At 39.0% G+C, this 26,186-nt stretch overlaps 1 protein-coding gene and 1 long non-coding RNA gene across 6 annotated transcripts in view; one reads left to right on the top strand and one right to left on the bottom strand.

Moving 5' to 3' along the window:
- The window catches only part of cntn3a.1 (contactin 3a, tandem duplicate 1), a 108,508-nt gene that overhangs the window by 33,008 nt on the left and 49,314 nt on the right, over nucleotides 1–26,186 (bottom strand). For 2 of the 4 annotated variants that reach the window (XM_081608901.1, XM_081608903.1), the window contains exons 6-11: nucleotides 22,902–23,105; nucleotides 21,787–21,889; nucleotides 21,318–21,502; nucleotides 18,569–18,708; nucleotides 12,478–12,607; nucleotides 6,958–7,108 (exon numbers count right to left, since the gene is read on the bottom strand). In XM_081608901.1, the coding sequence (XP_081465027.1) occupies nucleotides 6,958–7,108; nucleotides 12,478–12,607; nucleotides 18,569–18,708; nucleotides 21,318–21,502; nucleotides 21,787–21,889; nucleotides 22,902–23,105 (913 nt within the window). Of the gene's footprint in view, nucleotides 1–6,957; nucleotides 7,109–12,477; nucleotides 12,611–18,568; nucleotides 18,709–21,317; nucleotides 21,503–21,786; nucleotides 21,890–22,901; nucleotides 23,106–26,186 lie in introns of all 4 variants that reach the window. The other 2 variants (XM_081608900.1, XM_081608902.1) reach the window with 1 other exon arrangement.
- On the top strand, nucleotides 8,736–10,995 carry LOC103467238 (uncharacterized). 2 transcript variants are annotated; one of them, XR_014088186.1, is made up of 6 exons: nucleotides 8,736–9,162; nucleotides 9,349–9,427; nucleotides 9,525–9,608; nucleotides 9,746–9,829; nucleotides 9,935–9,987; nucleotides 10,721–10,995. It is a non-coding gene; the product is annotated as an uncharacterized LOC103467238 (long non-coding RNA). The 2 variants fall into 2 exon arrangements; XR_001776789.2 differs by having other exon boundaries at nucleotides 9,935–10,995.

Raw genomic sequence — 26,186 nt, forward strand, 5'->3', positions numbered from 1 at the left:
TCGCTGCTGTCCGACACCTCGTTCTTCTCTGCAGCTAGCTTGGAAGCCTGTTTACTGGCTTTTTCAGCCATCATCACGTTCCTTCTTTTGCTTCGCCTTTTTAATGGGGCTGAAGCTTCCATTTCCATGGCCTCTTCCGTTTCACCTGTCATCTTTTCCACTCCAGTTTCACAAACCAACTCTGCACTATTCTCACCTTTATTCTGTCCCTCCACCTGCACCTCTCCTTTCTCTCCCTGATCTCCAAACTCTGAATGTTCCCTACCGCTCCTCACCTCCACCTGCTGCTCTCCCTGCACACCATCTCTCTCTCCCACTTCACTCTCGCCGCCACCATTCATCCCATCACCACCACCATTCATCCCGTCACCACCACCATTCATCCCGTCACCACACACCATTGTGCTCTCATCCTTTCCCACACTTACATTCATTTTCACACTTTTCTCATCTTCCACTACCACCACCTCAACTATACCTTCTGCCTGTTCTTCTGCAGTGGGTTCCTCCGCAGCCACACCGGGTTCCTCCGCAGCCGCAGCGGGTTTCCCCGCAGCCGCAGCGGGTTTCTCCGCAGCCGCATCGGGTTCCTCCGCAGCCGCAGCGGGTTTTTCCGCCGAAGCCGCTGCGGGTTCCTCCGCCGCAGCAGCGGATCCTCCCGCAGCCGCAGCGGGTACCTCCCCTGCCTCACCAGGCGGGTCCTCTTTTGTCTGCTCAGCAGCGGCGGGCTGTCGCTGAGCCAAACCCGGTGGGGTCTGTCCGGCCCTGTTGGGACACATTTTTATAATGTGTCCCTCTTGGCCGCAGCCAAAGCATTTCATGTTCGAGGACGTTGCAAACAAGATGTAGTCAAAATCGTCTACTCTAACACGAAAGCTTAGGTTTATCTCCTCGTCCCGCCGATTCGGGATCATGTACAGTTGTCTCCGATGGGAGACAACATGTTTCAACAGAGGTGATTTACACCCTGATGGTACCTTTTTTACTGGTGACACCACCTTTCCGTGTCGAGACCGTTCTTTTATGAGGAACTCGTCGCTTATGAACGGTGGCACGTTCGATAGTGTTACCTTAGTGGAAGGTAAGGTGAGCGGGGAGACTTGTAAGAACAAGCCGTTGGCAGAGACACCCACCTCCACCAACCGTTGGGCCTGCTCTACCTTCTCCACAAACAAGACCACCGCTCCGTTCATTCGGGCTGCAGACCTTATAGCCCCATGCCCTATCAGTTCTCCGACTGCTAGGCAAACTTCCTCCACGCTACACGGAGAACCGGCGCCCACCTTGACGCCGTTCTTCCGTGTTAGCGTGGAGAAAGAACCGCCACCAACCACCACCATGGCGTTAGACGCCGGCCAGCCAGGCACGCCTGACGGCCACACCCAAACCCGAAACAAAAACCCCTAAAAACGTGACAAAACTTAACACAAAATCACAACTAAACTATTAACATAAACACCAAGTGAAAAATACAGTAAGAAAAAACACAAAGATAGAAGATAAGCACTCGTTCGCTCTTTCACTCTCCTTCCGCTCTCCACTCACCCTCCTCTCACACGAAGAAGAAGAAGAAGATATTTATACATGAAAGGTATTAGGAGATTATTATATATCTCAGGTTCTTCACTTTGAGTTAAATAATAAAGAACATAGCTCTTATTTAAACAAGTGAAGGTATTGCGAACATTTTTCTGTGCATCTTATCCAAAGACAAAATGAATTTTGTGCCAAGAAAACATTTTTGAAAATACTTTCCAAAGTAGAGATTTCTTTTTATTTTACTCAGTATTTTTGAAAATATCTCTACATATCCATGTAGACTGGAAACAGATTCTAAGAAAAGATGATGTAGCAACCTAGCTCCTGCATGCAAACAGTCACCGTCTTAATTTCTAACCAGAAGAAAAGCTGCTTCATGGCATTTTCCATATGGTATGCAGTGATTTTGATTATGTAACTATTAAATATTTCAAATATGTAACAAAAGCTTCTGACTAAGAGGAACTAGTAAGCTGTCCAAAAAAAAAGTGAGCTACAAATGTTTTGTGAGAATCTATTGTCTATCACCCCTTTAGCAGTGCCAATGGTCGTCTCTCTCTGAATTACAATGTGTCTATTAATATTTTACCTACCGGTAGCAAATGTTTGAAATTGAGGGAATGTGTGGATAGGGGTTTTATTACAAAGAAAAAATAACTAACAAAAGTATTTTCTTGGCAACCTCTCACAAAGGGACTTTTGCGACTTCATAAAGAATCAAATAGTATGTTTGATTATGTAGCAACCAGACATATCAAACACAAAATACCAATATGTTCTGTGGTATTTGGCCTCTTTAAACCAGAGAAATCTGAAAAAGATCTTTAAAAAGGGAATTAAAGACAACTACAACAATGGCCTGCCAACAGATGGAAAAGAAAATGCTGATAAAAAGGCTTACAAGCATTTCTGATTATTGTTGAATATTTAAGGCAGGGCTGTGGAGTTCGACATCAAAGAACAGCTGTTTTATTAAAGCCTTGCAGATTCGCGGAAGCAGAATTACAGAATTAGTCAGTCAAAGCTGCATGTACCAATTCAGACATAAAAATTACCTACAGAGGCAATAAAAAACAAATCCCTCTGTTAATAGAGAGTCCCACTGCGTCTTGAGCTAATAATTAAATTGGCAAGGCATCAAAAATATTGCAAACATGCGAAATCCAATAAAGTTCATGAGAACAAATCAATGTTTCCTGATGTGAAACAGCTGTTCAGCTGAGATTCTAATTTTACAGTCCTAATTTGATCTTTACCACGTCGAAGTGCAAAAATTAAAGAAAAAAAAAAGTAACACTTAAACATTCACTGACTAGGGCATACATTTGTTAGCAGCTGTATATTATTTATGTGTGCAATATAAAGCAAAATATCCCCTCACAAAATCTGCCCCGGGACCCTCTTCCAGACAGGAAACATTTTCTTTTGTAACTTTTTGCAGTTTCACAGATTTCTAGTATGTTTTAGTCATTTTCTGAACATAAAAGTCAATTTCAGCAAGGAGGTCCTGTGTTCAAAATGCAACCTAAAGTCTTTCCGCATGTAGTTTGAATATTCTCAGTCTCAGTACTCGGGGTACTCTAACTTCCTGATGCACACTAAAATCATGCCTTTTAGGTTAATCTTTTTAGGTTAATCTAATTTTCCCCTACGTATGAGTTTGTGTGTGAGTGGTTGTCTGTCCTCTGTGTACCGTTGCCCTTCAAGGAAAAGCGGTATAGACAATGGATGGATGGTTGCTATTCTTAGCATGACGTCATAATTGGCAATCCTTTAACAAAGAAATATTGTCAGTGAGGCTATGAGGTCCAGCAGGATGAGAACATATGAAATAGGCTTTACTCTGTGTTCTGTTCACTCTAACATCGTCAAACAACAGGAACTGTATTTTTCAAACCATAACTTGATTTACTGGTAATTGCACCTTGTCTTACGAAAAGGATAATCTCCTTTCTCCTTCCCAAATGAAATACGTACTAGAAACTCCCTTGTCATTGTTTAAACAGTAAATGGTAATGGGGGTTAAGACACTTTTTAAAAAATATAACCGTTTGAAAGGTGCCTGAACTCATCCTTTTCTTTAAGACCCCTTTTAAGGGTGGATGGGCTTTTTAAAATGATCAGGAATGACCTGTATTGCTTTAAAGGATGAAGAATTAAAGTACATTAGGCTTTACAACATCGCCTAGTCCCCGCGGAGCCGGACGTATTTTCTCCTAAGTGAACTGAGGGCTTTCTTTGTAATGGGCTATAACAAAGAGTTATGGATATGAGATGTCACTGGGATAAGGCTTGCCAATGAACTCTTGCAGACGACAATGTCAGGCTTCCCTCCCCACCAAAGATACAAAGAAACGGAGCGAAGGATAGGATGTGTGAAGAAAAATATCTTTCAGAAATGCGCTCATTCTTGATTCCTTTTGGTTTTTTTTTTTTTTTGAAAGGCTGCTCTAAAGCAATTAAGGTACTGGGGTGAAATGTGAGGGGTACATAAAAGCCAGGGTGGTGTGAAAGAGTAAACACGCACTTTACCTCAACCCTTTGCTGGCCTGGCATTAAAAGTGAGCTATCGGCTGTAATCTAAAAGTCTCTCTGCGGTGTTACATAAAATAAATAAATTTAAAAAAAAAACAAGAGGCCGTAAATGAAAACATTATTTTAACCACTTCAGAAGAATTGTGTAATTAACTCAGTATATTACAAACGACTCACAATTTTCTAAAGTGCTGCTTAAATGCTTCTCTTGAACAGCTGAATCCGTTTCTAGTAACACAACTGGAAAATTTCCACCTCGCAGTAGGAGGATTATAAATTGATTCATAATATGACAAAAGAACAGCACAGAGTGTTTAGCACAACACTCTTAAACACAGCGGTTTCATCTCGGGGTAATATTCCGGAGATCTATTCCTTATATCCGTTTCCCAGTTGCTGGCAGTGGTCAGCAGTGAAATTTAATTAGGGTAAGCGCTTTACCGCTAACCTCATCACTTCCTGCACACTGTAAGTGCCGAGCATCCCCAGGAATATCTGGTTATACGTGAACTGGATATGAGCTGACTTAAGTATAGTCCCGGCATGATTTTATTAACTAATCGGATACCGCGTTGTTCTTGGATGATTTGTTTTCTTCTATCTCAGAGGCTTGAAGACATTATCCCTGGAAGATTAGAAAGAATTATGGGTACTTTAGCTAAGCCAGTAGGATGGATCAGCACTGTGCCACCACTGTAATGGTGCGGGAAACTGCCTCGTTTCAATGTAGGGAAAGTAAATGCTAACAAGCCAGGAAAAGGGGAGCAGGCGAGCGAGAGAAGTTGCAATAATGTAAAATCCGAACATCCTGCATGCGGCTCACCCACTTCAGGGCAAGGGTGGGATATTAAATCTCATATGGGAAATCTTGCTTTTATGGGCATGATTGATATTGCACGCTGCAGCTTAGATGCATTTTCCTTCCAATGCTTTAGAGGCTGATAAATCAGCAAGCTGGGCTACACATTTAGCAGACATTTTGGAACATATAATCCTGCGCCCGATTCTGCTGATGTCCCCGTACATAAAACATCTTTTGTCCCGTTTGGAATTGACGAAACGCGATCGCGTGTTCGGCGTCCCGAACATCTTGCTTGCCAGGTGGAGGTGAGAGATGACTAAACCTGTGGCACCCCTGCTGTTCTGGAAGATGGATACACCAGAGGTTAGACGTGGCAAAGCTGCCGAGGCTGTTGAACAATTAATCCCATATCAAATGAGAAATATGCACCCCCGCCAGTTTCCTGTATGTGCCAGCTGGTGTGCTCTGCCTCTCGCTGGTTTATTTCTGCTAAAAATAAGAATGTTGTCAAACACAATATGAGTCATTTGCATAGACAAAAGAGAAACTAGAGCAACAATTATAGTGCAGCTGCACTTCACGATGGTTCTGTTCCTACAAGTTTAATCTGGTTGAAGTTTTGAATCTTGTTAGGACTGTGAAAGAAGATTTACATTACGGGGGATTTCAATGGAAAACTACTAAGTGCTGCCTGTTGGCCTTGTGTGTTTGAGAAGGTCTTTCTATTAGTGTTCCAACAACTGGAAGTCAAATAAAGAGTGTTCTCTTTGAATTGCCCTTTTTTACCATTTCCGAAAATAAAACCCTCTTCATTTAAGTGTAGGAATAAAATGGTTTCAGATTTTGAACATCACCATGACAACATTTTGGATGGTTAGTGTTGACGTTTTAAAAGGAAACTGACATTAAAATCACATTTTGTGGCCACACTAAACTGTGTATTTTATGTCCATCATATATAATCTGTGTTGTGATGCAAGCAGAAGGCAGTAAAAGAAAAACAAAAAAACATGTAATTTTTCCCTATTCATAACTAGTTTTGCCACTCACTAGTTGTGAGGCACTCTACAGACTACAGACAGAAAATTAGGTAGTTAAATAATAACACATTTTATGTATGCATGAGTTTATTATTTAAATATTGTAGCCATTTTCAATTGTGTAAACATTTTCTGCAGATTTCTCTTATGCTGATCTCCTGTTTTGTTTTCATAAAATTTGGTGTCCAAAAATATATCCTGAATGTATATTCACATTTTGAAAATATACAGATCAGATATTATATATATATATATATATATATATATATATATATATATATATATATTATGTGATCACATCCAGAGTTTGATCACATTTCAACTTCAGTTTTACGAATGCAAATCAAAACCTTTCCACTGCAATGTGAGCATGAACGCCATAGATCTGACTAGTTGCCAATCTGTGATACCTAGAACACAATTTTGCTTTCAGACAAAGAGCGGTTTTCTCTGCCTGATTAACGGTTTCTTCTCCTTTCCTATCTTCTCTTAGCTCACGGAGGCGCTGCATTGATTTTTCTTTAACACAATGTCTAATGAAACAAGGTGTCCAGCGCATTCCCCTGGTGTTCCCACCGCTATGACAAAAGAACGTGAGCACAGCAGCAACCCATTGATAAGTCCTTTTGGGCCATTTGATCCCCTTCCTCCACGTCTTGCTGGTGGGTCTGTATCAACGGTTGCCTTGTGCTCTAACGACCCTCCGGGCCTTGCATACTGCTAATGAGCTGATGGATCGGCACATCGATCTGAATGCTGCAGTCTAGAAACACCCAATTACCTTAAACAAACAGAGCAGAGACCAGCCAGAGGAGGAAAGTACAACAGAGCTCAAGAAAGAAACGCAGATAACGGGGAAGGGAGTGATGAGCGGACCCTGTTATGCAATGCAAATTATATTGTGTCACACTGTGATTCTGTTCTTCACAGTTTGTCAGCATGAATATCAAGTAGGATGAAATTAAATAAGACTTTTAAATCTTCCTCCGCTTGTAGAACAGACAAACTCAACCAACAGCGGCAAAGAAAGTAACCTGGTACCTGTGGCTCTCACGCAGGGCTTCGTTCCCCTTCCTCCATGAAATCACGCCGCGAGGAGACATCCTGGGCTTGCATTCGATCAGGACATCGCCGCCCTGTCGGGCCAACGTTTGTGTCTTCAACAGGTTTTGGGAGAAGTCGGGAGCAATAGCTGCAGGCGGGGGATACAAGGGGAGGAAGGTTAAATTTATTGATTGAGGCAAAAGAGAAAGAAAAGAAAATGGAAACGGAGCGACTGAGGAAGAGCACTGAGGAGTTTCCGAAGACGTGAAGGTCACTCTATCCATTAGGCGGGTCAGCAGCACTCGCATCCTGCTCTCTCTGAACGCTCATGCTCTTGTTTGCACACACCCAGAGACGCACTCATAAATGAAGCATGGTACATAACTTTCAAGGGTACATTTCCTTTGATTTTAGTTGCGTGAATCTTTTTTAGAAGGACATTATGCATTGAGAGTTGAGCTTTGGGGGCTGTAAAAGCTAAAATGAGAGAATGTTAAACAAGGCTGAGGCTTTGTTGCTGCTTCTTTAGGCCCCTAATTACTAATGCACCACCGTCTGAAGCTGTTTTAGACGTGCAACGACTCAGCAAAAAGCTCTTTAAAGAGAACACAGTGTGGCATCAGCGACACGGTACACATGCTGCATCAAATTTTATTATTTGACACTGCATGGGAAATGCAAACATGGCGGGCTTTTTTTTTTTTTTAAACTCGTTTAAAGTCTGAAAGAAGACTTAAGTTAGCTATATAATTACGGGAGAGGGATTTTCAAGGTTTTAAACTAATTATGTTTTCAATTACTAAAGTGAAATGACTTAGTTGATTGACTAGAGATAAAGCATGTTATGTTTGTAATTACTTGAATAGAAATAATTCCTATAAACAAGAAGGTTGACTTGCCAGTCAGTTCTGTTTTCACGCTAACATAAAGCAGCACAGGACGAAAAATGGGATTTTCGACAGCTATTGACACCTTGTTCTGCCGTGCGCATGGAGATTGAGGGCTTTCGGTAAGAGGTTTTTGTCAGTCGAGCACTGCCAAAAATGGTCAAAAAGGCTGAGTGTCCGTGTCCCCTATCATCCCCCTCCCCTTGTGCCTAACAAAGGTTTTCGTATTTAAATCAAGTTGCTGAGTGCCATGCAAATGCAAATCAACTGTTGAGCACCACCTTTTGACTCTTATTCATTTTGTAGCTAATCCTTTTTAATTTCTGTTCACCATAAAGAAGAATGTTTGGAGAAAGAATATTAAAACAATCTATCTTATCCATTAAAATATATATTACATGTGTGTTAGGAGCACTGAAAAACTTAGTTTTGGTTGAATTGATGATATAAAATCAGAATATGCATAATTACATACAATAGACTTTTGTGAAGCGTGATCTTACTTTGACATTCCTCCTATTTGAAGATTTATCTTGTGATGGGAGGAATTGCACAACTTAATCAAAAATAATAATAAAAAACATGTTCCAGAGTGGTTCATTGTACATAAAGTATTTTTGTGAATAATATTCAAACTAATGTCAATGTTCACTGATTGCTTTAAAGACCCAGAGTCATGCTATATTGGAGTGGTAGTGGTCATTCCACATCACAATACAGAACTTAAGAAACTACAGATTTTTGCTTAACTCTCAAGTTTAAATTGAAGAACAAAATGGTTGAAAGTTTGTGATACCTTCTGATAGAGTATAAACATTTGTATTCTTTTTTTTAAAGTTTTGTTAGTTAAGCACTAAATATAACTCACGGATTATGAATCATATTCTGTATAAACTAAAAAGGAGACAGCTCAAAGTAGAATTGAGTAAATAAACATATATACATCTAAAAACATTTTAGCAATTAATTATAATAAAAATAAAATATACTGTCACGTAACTTTAGAAAAAATAACTTTTAGAATGTATTTTTTTCTGTCAACTTTCATTTAACACTCCAGTCCAGTTGGTGGCAGTAATGCGCTTTCATAGTCGGTCAAGCAGCCGCCGTTAAAGTCCAGAGGAAGATTTGCACTGGTGGTAACGAGTGTTAACTGCCTACACCCAACATAAAGGAAAATACCCGTGCGTTGTGTGAAATGGTGGAAAAGTCCTATTTCATGGAGTTACCTTTTCAGTACCGTTTTGATATTAAGCAATGTTCCGGCGGAAAACAACAGATGACACCGCGGCGGTCCAACAAGACCGAACTCACGGTAAGAAAGCTTTATAAATAGCACGTGGAGCGAGGCGAGTTGCTTTGTTTGTTTCTTACAGAAAGCGGTCTGTTGTTTTCTTAATGCCGAAACAAGTGTAGGGTGAGATTTTGTATTGTAATCTCTATTACATGTGATGTTCTGAACTCTTAAAAATACTCACATCTTCTTTTGATTTTTTTTCAGACCTGAAAAATGGCCAAGCCGTACCAACCAGACCTCAGACCACGGTGCCGAGGAGTCCACCAGGACGAACAGAAATTCAGTAAGTTATGGTTTCACATTTAGTGAATAGTGAAAACTCGCATATTTGTAAGGAAATCTGATCTTCCCGTTATTTTATTTATTTTGTTATAACGCAGTACAGCAAGGCAGAGTGTGGAAAGCAGTAAAGATCTACAAAATGGCGTACGGAGGACGGATATGAGGACAAAGTCATGAAGCCGGTATGTATAATCACTGCGTTGATTCCCGACTGTATAATGGTTGGTTGAGAATAATTTTAACTTATTTACTTATGTATTTTTGAGAAAGCGATATATTTGCTACAATATTTTTTTTAATTTTACATTTATTTCCACAGACTCCACAGAATGGGAGTCACATTTGTGTCAATCACTCTTCAGGAACGTTCTGATGTCCGTGATGAGGACAGAGATGCAACTGTGTGAGTGTCTACTATTTTAGAATGTTGATATTTTATACTTCAATATTGTTTATGTACATACTGTAATTATGTTATGAATTGACAATGCACAAAAATGTTTTCCAGCTGCATCCAGGACCTACTGCCAGTCATCCAGATGTAGCTAAAGAAAGAAGCAGGTTAGATTTATTACTAATCTAGAGATGTCACAATTCCTTGAATGATTAAAGTACTGTGATTTATTAAAATCCATCAAAGCAAATTATCTGCCTCAGAGTTTGTTGAGCTATGTTTAACTATTTCATCCATCCATCCATTTTCTTGCACCCTTGTCCCTCAGTGGGGTCGGGAGGGGTGCTGGTGCCCATCTCCAGCTAACATTCCGGGCGAGAGGCGGGGTCACCCTGGACAGGTCGCCAGTCTGTCACAGGGCAACACAGAGACACACAGGACACACAACCATGCACACACACACTCACACCTAGGGGAAATTTAGACAGACCAATTAACCTAACAGTCATGTTTTTGAACTGTGGGAGGAAACCGGAGTACCCGGAGAAAACCCACGCATGCACAGGGAGAACATGCAAACTCTATGCAGAAAGACCGGGGCCGGGAATCGAACCGAGAACCTTCTTGCTGCAAGATGGTTCTGGGTTTTTTACTATTTATTACCAACTATTTATTACTAACCAACTGCTTTTAATTCATTTTTCTTCCAATTGTTTCCAAGTGTTTTCTCTTTTTCATTAAAGTTTTTATTTTTTGTAAGAGTGTATTAGTGTTTTTTTGTTTGTTTTAATGTCTTATGAGCGCATACTAAGCTGGAAGTTGCCAAACAATTTCACTGTAGTTTCATAATGACTAAAAGATGCCTGTAGCTCATAATGATTGTCTGTTCTGTATTAACAGCTGATGGAGGAAGGCAGAGAGTACTGGCAGGAGAGGAGGTGGCATTCTGGGAGGATGGCAGCTATGAACGGGTATCAGGATGGACCCCAAGTTCCTCCAACCAGGAGCTCAGTGACATCAGGACTACATTACAGGAAGAGACGTCAGGTCTACGCTATAGGAAAGATGTTGGGCCTGTCCTGAACACAACATAATGTTCATGTTTGGACAAAAAAACACTGCCAGATGGTCCAGAAATGGACAAGCATTTATGTCTTATTTTGTGTGCAAACAGTAAAAAAAATAAAATGAAATAAATAAAAAACTTTTTTGTCTCTTTTATGTTCCTCATATATGAACAGGTTGCATATAAGCAATATCAAATGAACATATTTTAATACAGCATTTATTTTTTATATAGATTTTTTAAAATACAGCATTAAAAATTTTAATGATTGGGGTGGGGTTTATTTATAAAGACATAAGTGCTATCCAATGGGCACACATCAACCAACCAATCACATCAATGATGAACTCTGATGTCATTGTTTTTCATCCAATGACGTCCGCTCCCCCGCACCACCACTCCAGCCCTCCAAGGATTCCGCAATTGACAGATTTTAGATGTTAGAAACATCCTGAACTCACACCTCCCATGTTCCAAGGGAAGTTGAGGATCTGAATTTAAACAAGCCATGTTTGGAGCTTTTAGTGTAGATTAGGCTTCTGGGAAATATGGCCTAGAAGTCACTCTTGACCTGCACTGATGGCACCGGAGGGCCTTTTTTTGCTGGATATTACTGACGGTTACAGCCTACAAGCTAGTTTTGAGAAAAACCAAACACTGGACGGTAGCCGGCCAGACAAATATGATTAGACATACTATGAGTGTTGAAGTGTCTTTAATTTTACAGATTTAAGGGGCCATGTGAGCCTCCAGCTGTAGTTCCTTCAAGCTTAGCAGTTGGACGTCTACGTCCTGTTGAGAACAGCTGTCATAAGGACAACTCTGTAATCATTCATTTGGTGGCAATATAATATATATGGGCAGAATCCTCATCCTCGCCAATGATCTTTAATGGCTTTTTTATGTGTTAACAACTGTCTGAAGTACTCCATTGTTAACCCCAACATGCAGATATTCACTCTAGCTCAGGAGTCGGGTTTGCTAGCCAAGGTTATACACAGCGTGGTGTGGCACATGTCAAGCAGATGACTAGTCTACGCAAGATTCTCAAACGAGTTCTGGTTAGGTCTAAAAGGGTCTAATCCCTTTACTCCTCAGCAGTATGAAAAAGGGGGGCTTCTAATTTGATCTTTCACAGTGCCCCCAAAAAGCTAGAAACACCCATGGAAAGAATAATTTAGAAATAGATAGCCTTCATTATCCCTTAAGAGTGGAAATTAAGATGTAACAGCAGCATCAAGATATGCAGCACGACACATCTGAAAATAGACTTAAAATGAGAAAACTCAGAATTAGTGGAGAGCTGCTGAAACAAGCTGCCTTCTCTCTGAGAGCCCGAAGTAGAGGATTTATATGTATTTGTTAAAACTGTAAAGTTGATGCAGTTTTTTTTTAAGTTACGACTGTCTGTGAACTCTATGTATAAAATAAAAATACAAAATTAGAAGTGCCGTGTGAGCTTAGACATAAACGTAAGCCAAGAATATAGCTTTGATTCATAGGGGAAAAATGGTTTAGGTAAAATTATATTGACGACCCAGATGTAGAATGGTTGACATGCACAACAAATGTGTTGCCTCTACGCTCTTACCAATGACTCTGAGCTCAGCATTGGTGAAGATGCGGCCATGCTTGTTCTCTGCCACACACTGGTACATCCCAATGTCAGCCAGATTCAAGTTGTTGATTGTCAGCACCCCGTTATTCACCTGAACTCTGTCCTGCTGAAGAGAGAGATACATAAATTAGTTTTTAAAACAGCTTTATGTATTCACAAATGACAAAGCTGCAATATTCAGAAAAGCTTTAGGAAATAACTCAGGCGTGGAACTTTTACTTTGGTATTTACATCATCTCCTATTAGAGTTTGCTGTTGTTTGGAAGGTAATATAGTGAATTCACAATTGAAAAAAAAATCTTTGCGTTCATCAGTTATTTTGTATAGTCTTTTGATCACAGCTGATATAAAAAAATGTAAAAGCTGGAGGATGGCTCAGCATCGACATACATTAAAGACCTGTGTTGTTGAATCAGAGGTCTCCTAGCTGAAATGTACTCAGAAGCAGCGTTCAGTTTTTATGTTCCTCTAATCTAATGAAAATAAAAAACTCCAGAAAATTGCAAAACCTATATGTTTGGCGTTATCTTTGATTAATAACGACCGGAGCACAGTTTAATTCTAGTCTAGATTATAACTTTTCAATACTTCTCTTTATGTTGACACTGTAATGCAAAGTTTCTTTTTTGTTTGCTTTTTGTCTTGTTTCCATCATATGAAGCACAGTGATCGGAAATGAGCTACACAAATAAACTTGACCTGACTTCAACCCCAGCGACACACATCATTTTTCTTGTTTTTGCACTCGCAGTCTCACGACACTTAAGGCAATTATTTATTCTGAGAGCAGAGTTTACTTAACAATGCTGAAAACTTTGAGATATTTTAGAACTTTTTAAGGCCTTGCAGAAACCTTTTTTTTTTTTTTTAGAAATAGCGTTTTCACTTTAAGCTTTGAGCCTGTGTATCAGTTTTATTGTTTGCATATAAAATAGTTTTGTAGTGTCTGAAAATTTAGTTTTTATTCAGTAGAACTCAGTAGATAGTTTCCTCCTGATCGTTTTTTTTCTTAATTTACTACTTGCGGTACCCTTTTTTGACATATGAATTTTTGAATATTTTCTTACAAGAAATCTAAGCACCAATATAGCACAACAACAATATCACACATTAAAGAACAAAAATAACTGTGCAGTTTGCATTTATCTCTTCTGTGTTCATTCTGACAGATGTGCCGAGTCAACTTTAGTATTTTACAACAATTTTCTCTCCTTTGGGAGTTTGTTAATTAAGACTTTGCATATGAAATCTTAGAAGAATCAGTCACAAGTCTTGAATGCTGGAGGCTGTTTGTACTAACAAAAAAATTAAATAAAATCAGCTGGTGGTGGAAAACAAAATGCAACAGCACAAGACATTGTTTGTTTAACCAATCAGTCAATCAATCATATCTTTATCTCAGACACAGACGGAGGGAGGTCCATACTAAAAAGACAACATAAGAAAATGATGAAATAAAATGAAATTAGACAATATAAGAATAAGATCAACAGGAATAAATGCACCCTTCTTCAAAGACAGCCATACACTTACTAATAGCCCAGGCTGAACAAAGTTCTTCTCTTCCCTGTGCTCTTCTGACCTTCAGAAGCTTTGGAACCTGCTTCCTTTTTATAGTTATGTCAATTTAAGTGTGGCAGCACTCATTGTTCCTGCCCTTGATCCTTCTATAGAGTGTACCTGGACTTTTTAATGCCACTGACAAAGTGGTCCAGAGGGTCCTGTCGCCAGTCTGTCTGTCGTCGGGAATCATTACAGCACTGCTACTTGAAAAGGCAAGGACTATCCCTGAACATCAGTCAGTGACACTGCTGAGGATCTTCAAATGCATTTCCCTCCGCGGCCGGCTCAAGCATGCATCAGGCAGACAACTTGGCTACACATGGCTGAGCTAGCACCGCGGCTTCAGCCAGGGGGGACCCCGGGTGGTAAAGGATGCAGCAGTTCTCGAGTGGAACAGAACAAGTCCACCCTTTTCAGGAGATAACTGGCAGTAACTGTTTACTGAAGGGAGAAAGAAGAGTGATAGGGAGAAGGGAAAGAAAGATGGGGGGGGGGGGGGTGGCTTCAGACGAATCTAAAGTAAGTTGAATAGTTTGAGAAGCGAATTCATTCTAGACATTCAAAAAGTGAAAATTGTATATGTTATACTGATAAAGGCTGTCTGCCTCTACACAGATATAAAAGTAAGGGTTTACAATGATGTCACTCTGCTCTTTGCAGCCATTACAGATGTTCTGTAAAAGCTGTGCACTTCTTTTTTTTTAACAATATTACATTTATGAGGTCTAACACAGTTATTTGACCAATAAATGTTTTATCGGGGTCAAGCACTAAAGGTTAAGGTCATGACTAAAATAATTTGGTACGCTGAAGCATTAAACTAGTTTGAAATAAATGATCGTTTCCTACAAATAAAAGACACACCCATTAATACCATCTGCATAAAACGTTAGACTTGGCACTATCTTAGCAACTGCTGAACCCAGACTCAACCAATAGATCATGAGGCAAGAGAGACAAGAATGATCCGTCTCCAACGTTTTATCCCATTGCGTCCAAGGCTGTACTCGATGACATAAGGTTTGGATGCAGCTGCTCAGCCTGGAAAACTCTCTCAGCTGACTGTTCATCAGCCCAAATTAAAGATTGCATGAGGTTTGGATGTCTTCTGACCCTGCAGACAGATGATTACTCCTAAGCTCCCACTGAGATTCTGCCATTCCCAAATGATTAAGCTTTGTTAAAATGCCAATAATCATTTACTGGGGAATATTTAGCGATGAGGAAAATCCACAACCTGTTGGTGGACAGATTCCGTTCTGCATTTATCGCACAGTATTCCAACGAAACTCCCTGAGCTCCTTATAGCGACCTGTTATTTTCATAGAAGTGTTAGATGTTATTCACCTGTGTCCATGGAAGCTATTGATCGGACCAACCGAGTTATGTGATACAGTGTCAAGGCTAGAAATATATTGCTGACGTTTTACTTTTTAAATTGATTTGTAAAAACCAATTTTTTCTCAATCATATTAACATTCATTGAGCTGCACTTTTACTCCGTCTAAGCAGATGAGAAATTATGCGTTTTAGCACACAGCAGCCCAACAGGGAGAACGAGACAAACGGTATCTGTGAATGTTTGTGGTTTGATGGCACACTGAACCATTCTAAACGCTTCACCTGGATAAAAAAAAAGAAAAAAAAAAGTCAGTGCTGGCACCATTGACAGTAAATCAGATCGGAGCCATTTGTCTTCTTTATCAACTCTAATTATGCACGGCGGCACATTGAGACCAAAACAACGTCAAGCTGTGCTGTGAGAGAGCAAATCGGAGACACTAACCTATTGCTTTGACTATGTAATGGTGTTTTTGCAGCGGCTGAACCAATTGAGCCCAACGACAACAGTTACACAGCAGAGGGAAACCAGAGGAGCTCGGAGGGCGGCAGAAAGGAAATCGCACACTCTTATGTACATTACTAAAAAGGAGGTAAGCTGGTGGCATATTGGAAAAATACAAGCTTGAGTGGGTCCTTGTTTTCCAGGGTGACATTTTGAAGTGACAGACCTCTTCTGTGCCATTTAATTCCCACGGAAGGAGGAGAAAAGGAGGTGGAGAGGAAGAGAGAAGACAACTTAGAAAGAGAAAAAAGAAAGAGAAAGGGAGCAACGGAGATGGCGAGATAACAGCAGGCGGGGGGAAGAAGAGGACTGATCCATTCTAATGAGGAATAACAAATGGCCCCCTTGGCCTCCCCCTCTTCGTCCTCCTCTCTCTACAATGCTGACCTTTGGGTTTGGAAATTGATTTACCGTTGCTGCAGTTGAGAGTGGCATTTTGAAAATGGTAACACCACACCTCATTAATAAAGCCGCATGCACAGAGAATATCTTACCTCGGCCACCTGCCAAAGGAATCTTATTTTTTTATTTTTTTTACAAAGTTATTTACAAATCAATATCAGATATGTGCAGGTGGGGCGATAAGTGTTTCAAGATGAGCCTAATGGGGGAAATCCATTTTGTAAATGGCAATGTAAATGTACTCATTCGTAGAAATCGTCCGCCTAGGGTGAAAATTAAAAACGGTTTCAACACGTGTGTACCGACGGTGAGGTGGCCAATTGAGGCGTCTAAGATTTTTGGATAATATCGACCCTTTAAACACACATCCAACAAAACAACGCTCCGGTTTCCATTTCATGGCCCAATTTAAACGCTGACAAAAATCAGTGCACATAACCGAGCCGTGCTTTTTAGTCATAAAGCATAAAACAGCAATACAACAATAATACAACACAGGGCAAATTGGTGAAATCTAAAATGCTTTTTAGATGATGAGGTATTTTTTCCTGCCTCCCCCAGAGAGGGGACTTAATGATAAAATTGAGATTAGCAGATAAGCGACCGAGGACTAAATTGTCAAACAAAATCCCTGGTTGATTACAGACAGAAAATGGCACCACTTTGGCATTTTTGCAAAACACATTCAAACACCCTCCCCAGCTAATGCACACACAGAGACACACTCATTTCTGATGCCAAATTTAGTCAGAAGCAAACACAAGCATTTCAAAGTGGCATGTTTTTGCCAAGTGCATGCCTATGAGATGGAAGCGCAACTTGAATCCAACGAATGCTGAATCCTTTGAGCAAAATGCTCCTAAATTTAGAGCAATCTTATCGCCTTTCATCTTACTTGTTGACATGTCTTTATCTCCATTTACTGAACTGTTTGAGGCTCTGTGGAGAGCAGCAATGTTCTTTAAACAACTTCAGCAACACTTCAAACAGGGCTGCAGAAACCATTCATTAACTTACCAAAACAGATTTGATCTCTACCGTCGTAGAGCACAAATTAATTCATTATTTTCAGTAATCTCGCTTATTTCACATCTTAATTGGTTAAGTTGAGTCATTGAAAAGTGAGTTTGATTTCATCCTCCTCTGCCACATGCAAGTGTGCAACTAGGCTAGTCACTACCTAACAGTTTTCTACCAGCCTGCATATTGGTGTGTATTAGTGAGTGTAATCGGGTAAATTTGGGTCTAGTGCAAAAAGCTTTGAGATTGCTTTGACTAGAACAATAAATACACAAATGTCACAGTGTAAAAAAGATCAGACCTCATGTAAGTAGCAGATAGGTTGCAGAATAGCAATATGTATGAGATCAGTCTTACTGCATCAGTATAAGTGCTGGCAGAAATGGAACAGATGGGAATCACTTTGAATCACGGCAAGTAGAGTCCGTCTCTCGTGGTACACTGCAATTACATTAAATTAGGCTTTAATAAATCAAGATGAGCAACAAGTTTTCAAAGTTGTTTTAACTACACTCAATATTAACCTGGCTTATTTGTGTTTATAAACACAGAAAACTGACAAATGCTTTACTGCATTTATCCCCATTCAAACAAACCAGATCCATTCACGTGGCACACATGCAGAACAAACGCCTGCTAGAGTTACAATAAAGTGATACCAGTGTAGAAATGCAAAAATATTTCTACAATATTTCAGCACAATGTAACGTCGATATTGTTCGATATTAGTCATTTTTAAGATGTTAGTACCGTTACGATGAATAAAATTGGGCTGATACTTCCATCTTGTTGTCGTTCTTTTCTGGAGGGGAAGAGGAGGAAGTTCATCTGGTTTTTGTTTGGTCATGTATCAGTGATAGTGATGCGATTTGGAAGAGCTTAAGTGAAATAGAGAAGTGTGGTGGGGTGGTCGTCTTTTTCAAGTTGTCAAAAGGGTAGTGAAATATATTCATCTGTATGAATTGGTTATCAGCCACAACAGCGATATATATAAAAATTATCAATATTAGCCAAAATCTTCATATCATATAAAATAAGAAATTAACTTCCTTGACACAGAGATTTTGTATTTTTAATGTATAAATGAAAAAAATATATACATTATTTGGATACAAAACAATAAACGGCATGAATCTGAATTTCACATTTTGCAGCGTGAAACAAAACTCAAGTTTTTTTTGGTGTTAATTTTTCCATCTCTGGCTCTGAATAGAAAATCCAAAGGTGTTCTACCTCCATGTAATCCAGGGGCTCTCCGTTCTTCAGCCAGCGGTACGAGGGTTTTGGCTTAGCGTTGGCTTTGCATTCCCACACTAGAGTGTCGTCGATGGTCTTCTGAACATCCTGAGGCTTCTCCGTCAGCTGTGGTGGAGCTATGAGGACACAAAACCATCAGTGTGAATGAACACTGTAACACTGCAGAAACGTCTGAGAAATACCTGAAAGCAGCAGATTTAACTAATCAATGAGGCAACCAAGAGGGCAATCAATCCATTAAGGAAGCATCCAAGGGCATAAGTCAGGAATCCACTTCCAATTAACCTGATGGTGACCTCCTTTTGGAAAATATATAAATAAATCGGAAAACTGGATAAAGTTATTGCAAACAAAAGTGAATAATCAATGACTAAGAACAGCATGGGTTAGGCCCATATTAATTATATTAATTATTAATCAAAATGTCATTCTTGTGCAGGAAAAAAAATAAATTAGTTGTTTAACTTAACAGTTGAAATAAAAGATTATTTTGATGTTTTTTAATGTAAAATTACAGATTTATTGATAAAATCTTCAGTTTAATGGCAGTGTCCTTATTATCACAAAACTATGTATGAGTTTGTTTAGTTTTAGAAACACTTGCTTGTTGTCCTCATGATTCCTAAATGTGTTCAGCAGCATTACAAACATCTGCTGCTTTGGAGAAGATAAAAACTAAATAATACAAGTAAATGTCCAAACAGTTTACCTGAAAAACAAATTTCAAACAAATTCAAAGAAAACATTTGACAGAAAAGTTTGATGTGATTTCAACACCCTCTGCTGATCGTTCTAAAAGATGAAAATACTGACAAATGCCTGCAAATTACTGCACTACTATAAGAAAATGGGAAAATGTAAAGTGGTGGTTTAAGACAACATTAGTTTAACTCTCAATCTTGGTTGATTACAAGGCAATTTAATCAGTCTGATCAATTTTTATAACACTGTTCAACTTTTAGCAGGATAGTTTGGCACCACTAAAAGAGAAAACAAAACCATGTAGCGGTACAGGCTGGCTAATGTTTGACTGCTACAAACCCGCATCCTTCTATCGATCCTCTGATTGATGTCTGTCCCACAAGGTCCCGTCAGCGTGACGTTAAAATGAGATTACAGATTTTTATCACCTGCCCACAAGTCAGTCTGTGAGGTTGTGAAATGGGACAAGAGTTATATCTCACAAGGACACAGAAGGCTTTCACAAAGTTACAGCAGAGAAGTCATATGAAGGCGTGTTTTTAATGACAACATCTTCGTACTTTTGACGCCTGAAGAATTTAATCGCTTTTTAAAAATATATCTAGCAAATATTATTTACAAATTATCATAAAACAGCTAACGGATTGCAAACCTTTGACACTCATCTTTTGAGTGTGCCTGTGCGAAATTAGAAAAAAATAAAATTATATATATATATATATATAACTGTATTTTAGAATATTATTTTAATTATTTTAACTGTCTGAACGATTATAGTCTTTTGTTTGAAGAAAAAAAAAACTATTTTATCATGTTGTGCATTTTTGTTTATCATTTTGGTGTTCGTACTATTAAATTGTAAGCTGGCATTTTCACTCAGGACTATCACAGCATAAAAATTCCATACAGGCCCATGCCTACATGGCAAAATATAACATATCAAAATGTAAATTTATTGTAAAATCATGAGAATTTAACATAATTTCCAAGCATTAAAACATAGTCAAGTAATTTATAATAATTAAGATTTACATTACATTTGAGCAAAACTTATAAATGACTAATTTTCAGTGAATCACGTATAAATAACTTCTGAACTCTCAGGGAAGATTGAGACGGAGCTCAGCAGGAAGCTGCAGCAACCATTACATTCTTTCTGTCCTGCTCTTTCTCTGTGAAAATCACCACATGTGCCAAATTAATAAAGAAATAATACAAGTATTATTTTTCTTTCAGTGGATTCCGTTGCAATTCCCTGATTCCATCTGCATTTTATAGATCTGCATAGATCTATTTTCACTCTAAGAATTTTATCCAGTTTTTTTATACTCCAAAAAAAATGTATCATCATATGAAAGGTCCCACTTTACAGAAAAAAACCCTCCAAACTTGCTTGCTTTCCGTAAACAACATCCCCAAAGACCATGTGGTCAGGCCTCATCAATGCATAAACTGCAACATAATGGAGAGAGAAACTATAAAAATCCTTCATCTCGGGACATTAAAAGCTTTTCTCGGAATCTAGGCCATAAGTCCGGTGTTGGTAAGAGAAAAATCGCTTCTCCCTGAGAAGAGGTGTAAATCTAAAAGGGCTGGGTCCCCTGTTAGCTGCTGCAACAATAAAAGGGATTGTCAGAAATGAACTGGTGGAAATGGGTTAATTTACAGCCACAATCTAGTCTTTAATTCAGCTGTAAATGGACCCTCATAAAACCTACAGATTGGAAGAGAACAAATAAAACTTTCTGCAAGCTTCACACCAAAGCTAAATTATTCTTTGTGAGACTTTTTAAACCAAGCAAAGTTAATTTAAGATTAGAACCTAACCTTAAATTAGGTTCTGAATCAAGAGGGAGACGATTTCTTTTAGAAATTCTAAAAATGTACCTGACACTTTAGGAAGAAGAATGACAGGTTTAAAGCAGAAGATCTCCTCTTTTTTTTCTCATATCCAGGGCAGTCGGCAAGAAGTTAGGTAAGCTTTAAATCAAAGTCAGGAAAACCATTCTGCTGCAGAACTCACCATAGAAAGACAGCTTTCCTTTAACCGAGTTTCTTCCTCTGCTGTTTTCTGCCATGCATTCGTACATGCCTGCATCCTCCTGTTGGAAATAAGGGATCTCTAAGACTCCGCTGGCTTTATTCAAGTCCACCTTCCTGCCAAAAGGGGCCCCGTCAACCCTTTTCCAGCTTATGGTTGGCACCGGGCTGAAGAGATGAGAAAGATATTCACACACGAGCAAAAATGAAAAATAGCAGTCTCTAAGATCTTCTCAAAGAACTATATACAGTGGCTGGAAACCAGTTAAAAGGGTGAAGCTAGTAACCTTAGCACATAACACTGTTTACATATTCTTAAGAGTGCTCTGAAAATCAATTAGATCACCTCAATAATTGTTAAAGCAATGAACAAATAATGACGGGTTTGATGCTTTTGGAATGATAAAATAAAATAAAATAAAATAAAATAAAATAAAATAAAATAAACATACTTTCCAAGTGCAAAACATTCAAGTTTGACGGTTGAGCTCTTAGCGACAGGGACGACTTCAGGGAACTGCACTTCAATTTTTGGTTCGTATTCACCCATCACACCTGCAGGAACAAAGAATAACACTGTGTCACTTCCCCCGCATGTCTCACAGAAATAATTTCAGCTCGAGGCCTGGAAAAGGTTACAAAGGATGTAAAGGAAAAAAAATAAAATAAAATATATTATATATATATATATATATATATATATATATATATATATATATATATATATATAAATAAAATGGTATAGGTCTGTATGACTCAGTTACATGCAGGTTACCAGCCACTCCATTTTCTTGTAGCTCTTTGAATTGCAATGCCTCGCAAAAACTTTGACGCATTTTCACATTCTGTCACTCTTTAACCAAAAGTTCTGTGTGTTTTATTGGGGCTTTATAAAGTAGTGCAAGCATTGTTTAATTAAAGTGAAAATGATGAATGCTTGTTCAACTTTGAAACAAATACATAACTGAGCAAATTGGCATACAAAGAACTTTTCAAACCATCATCTAGAAATAAAAAGATTGTAGCACAACTGCAAAAGTTCTATGGCGCGTTGTCCTAACTTGGTAGGTTGAACAGCAGCATCAGAGAAGCAGTAAAAAGGTGCATAGAGGCTGTAGAGGATGTGCAAACATCGACTACTCAGGTAGGCGAATCTGTCGACATCACAGCTAGCAGCTGGAAATGTTTAAAGGGTGTGAATGCTTGTGCTCAACACTGTATCACCACAGCTTTCAAATTAATTTAACTTTAAATGTGTCTTCAAATGTTTGGGATTTCAAGTAAAAAAAAATTTTCTTTCCCATTAAACAAAAAGAGTGAACCTAATCAAACAACTCCCAAACTGAGCATATTTGTGAGCCAAGTTAGTCATAAAATGAAACACAGACTTCCTGCCAACAGTTTGCAAAAACAGATTTTTTTGCCAGACAGTCACTAATTAAAGTTTCTACACCTGTGATGTTGAGAATCTGCTGTCTGGAAATAGAAAAATAAAGAATAAAAAATTAAACTGCGTCCTTTATCCTGGCATATAAATTTCATTAAGCGGAGGGAGGTTCACCGTTACCGTCAAGCCGGAGGACCAAAGGTGACGGTGGTCCCTGAACGCTGCTTTTGGTGACCATGTTGGTGACCACACACGTGTAGTTGCCCACATCAGAGGGCTCCACTTTAGCGATGTAGAGGTTGCCCGTCTTCTGGGAGACAAATCGACGCGTGTCCTGGACGACAAAAGACGGGTACTCGTTGAAGATCCATGTGAAGGTGAGTTCTGCGGACAAAGCCAAAGAAGACGCATGTATGAATGTGACATGCAGAATGTGCTCCGATTTTGTTTTTTTTTTGTAGAATATCTGTATACAGATGTGCAGATAGGGTGAGCTTCATCTGGAGTCTTATCACATCCGTGTGGGATAATGCCCGAAGGGATAAAGCAATTAGTACATCAGACTGAGTACCAGCCTTCCATAATTAAAAACATCATCTATAATTGAAGATCAATTATTCTCATTAGCTGTTATTGGAGGGATTATTTACAATATTGTTAATATAAATCAAATGTATGTTGAAGTGATGAGGCCAAGAGGATGAATAAATAAAGGATTTTTTTCCCCATTGGCATTGTGTTTTTTTTGTGTGTGTCTGGCGGTGTTATTGTGTTTAGTTCAGGTCGTCTAACTTGAACGTTTTGTGGGAAAAATGAGGATTCCGAATTTTGCTTTGGTATTTGGCTGGCATTTGGACTGGAACAGGGAACATGGAACAAAATTAACTGGGTTCTTAAGCCGCCCACAAACTCCCACAACTAACTGGCTTACTGTGGTATGAAGTGGTATTTCACAGTGCGGGATAAAGCGTCGTGCAAGTGGGTCTGGTCCCAAATGTTTTGCCTTTTGTCTATATTAAACATCTGAGCAGCCGACTGTTGACATTCCAGGTTGGCTATCTTTATTTGATCATTTCATGTTAAACCTTTTTTTTTTTTTTTTAGCTTTGATTAAACAAACGTTTGACAATTTAACATTTAAACAAGATGACATTTATGTCCCCATTGCATGCAATAAGCAGATGTTTTAGACAATTTCCTACTTGAACATACACTACTTACTTACTTACTTACTTACTTACTTACTTACTTACTTACTTACTTACTTACTTACTTACTTACTTACTTACACTGTTGCAGGCTTCAGTGGAATGAAATATTTAAGCTAGGAAATGTTTCTCATAATTTCAGACTTTTTTTTAATTTAAATTTGCTTTGCTCTTTAAATATGATGTGTGCCAGCCCTTTAGAGCCACAACATCTTCTGCTGGAAGGCTTTCCCAAAGCTGTGGGAATGTATTATGGGAATTTTTGAGAAATAAATCTATGAGAATTGAAGCTAAAGTTGGAGTAGGAGAGCTGGCGCTAATCCATCCCAATGGTGTTGTTGTGCAGGACGGTAAAGTTTCTTTATGGACTTTGTTGTTTGTTCACTAGTGCACAATCAGGCTGCAACATGAGGGGCTCATCCCACAAAGTCGGGAGCATAATAGTGTCCCGACTGTCTCGGGATGCTGAAGCATTAAACTTAAATGAAATTAGGGGACCAAGCCCAGCTGATAAAAAGTAGGACCACATCAAAATTCCCTCTGCACCAAGCCTCATACTTGACAAAATTAAGAGGAGCAATTCCTGCTCTAACTGCAGCTGTCAACCTGAGAACCTTGAATTACAAGAGTCTACAGAGAGACATGACTCATCTTTCCAAAGAATACATCTCTACTGCTGTGAAGTCTAGCGGTCGCTGTTTTACCCCGCTGACGCTCTGCAATGCACATGATAAAGTAAGGATTGGGATGAAGCTGCATGGCCACAAAAACCCATTCAATGTTGTTCTCTACAAACAGTTCGTCAGCCAACCTGAAGGCCACACAAAGTTTGGAGTCTGCAGAAAGTTGGCGGTCTCTGTGCTACATCTACAAACCTACAACTTCCACTTCGTGTCTGGGTTGCTGTTGTTCCCAATTGCTTCCACTATTATGGCATCTTATCAAGATTCCTAAGAAGGAACTGCTTCGTTTTGGATGGGTTGAGTGAGTGCTGGGAATATGTAATCAAAACCAAACCAAGAACCAAATGACTTTACATCAATGTAAAACGTTGTCAAAACCTATAAATGCACGACACACTTCAGATTTTGATTTGTGTTGAACTGTACCTTGTTAATCTTTATCCTTCCACGTACCAATTATTCAAACAGTTATATTGCTGTAAATGAAATTCAATTTCAGTTATTAAATACAATGTAGTTTGATGGCGGAACCTTTCCAAAATGTGAAAAAGTCTTACCGCTTTTGAGAAAGAATGCGTCCAATTGTAAGTTAATAAGAGTGCTGTGAATCTTGTAGCAACACCATAAAAGACAGAATAATGCCCTGTGAAACCATTATATTACTGTTTGTGTCACTCGGTTTCGTACCACCTCTCATTATCTGATGTAACAAGTTTCTGGGAACGGACCTCGATACTACCAGCCAAATGGAATGCAGTCATAAAAGCTTTTGCGCTAACAGTGGCATTACAAGGCTGAATATTGGTGTTTTGACATATTGACACAAGGATAAATTGCTCTGGACCGCACTGCATCCCTGTCCCAAAAGCAATCTAGGCTGTTGGTAAAACTTGTCTAAGTGATGACTCTGCAGTATAGCACAGAGAATAAAATAAGTGAGATGTGAGGTGTACACTTATTCACCTCTGCTGTTTTATGGCGAGCAGGACGCCTGGGCTTTGCTCTATTATTAGTATTATTGCAGCCTAGCAAGTGTAATGGAATACTGATAATAACTGCATGTTTCCATCACTTTTCTAAGGCCACACTCCATTTTTATTTAACTATCCCACCTGTTTGACGCATGAACGTTTTTTTTCCCTTTTCGCCTGTTTCCATACAATCTTTTGAACAGTTGCGTCCTGCTACATCTTCTGTGCATTTACATGTTCTTCTGTCATATTGTTACGCGTCTTTGACAACGCGACATTTTTCAAACCTTGCAACATATTCTTAAAGTTCTGCTGTCTATGCTCAGACTTTTTGTGCTTTTAAACCCAGGCTGCTGTCCTTTCAGCTGTCAAATGTGGGGAAGTGAAAGCTTTTCTAATCGATCCAATTACAGTATCATATCAAGCATACTTTCCACCTCTGCGTGTTTTTTTTTATTCTCACATGGATTGACAATGCTGTCCAGTGACAAATTTTCAAACTCTGTGTTCCAGACTCGCTTTGAATTTGAAATTTATCTTCATCTGATGCAATACCTTTTGTGAGTTGTCAACTAACTCTTTTCTTCTGGGATCCTAAAGTCA

The sequence above is a fragment of the Poecilia reticulata genome, chromosome 7 (assembly GCF_904066995.2).
Source record: "Poecilia reticulata chromosome 7, P_reticulata-male-v2, whole genome shotgun sequence".
Taxonomy (NCBI): domain Eukaryota; kingdom Metazoa; phylum Chordata; class Actinopteri; order Cyprinodontiformes; family Poeciliidae; genus Poecilia; species Poecilia reticulata.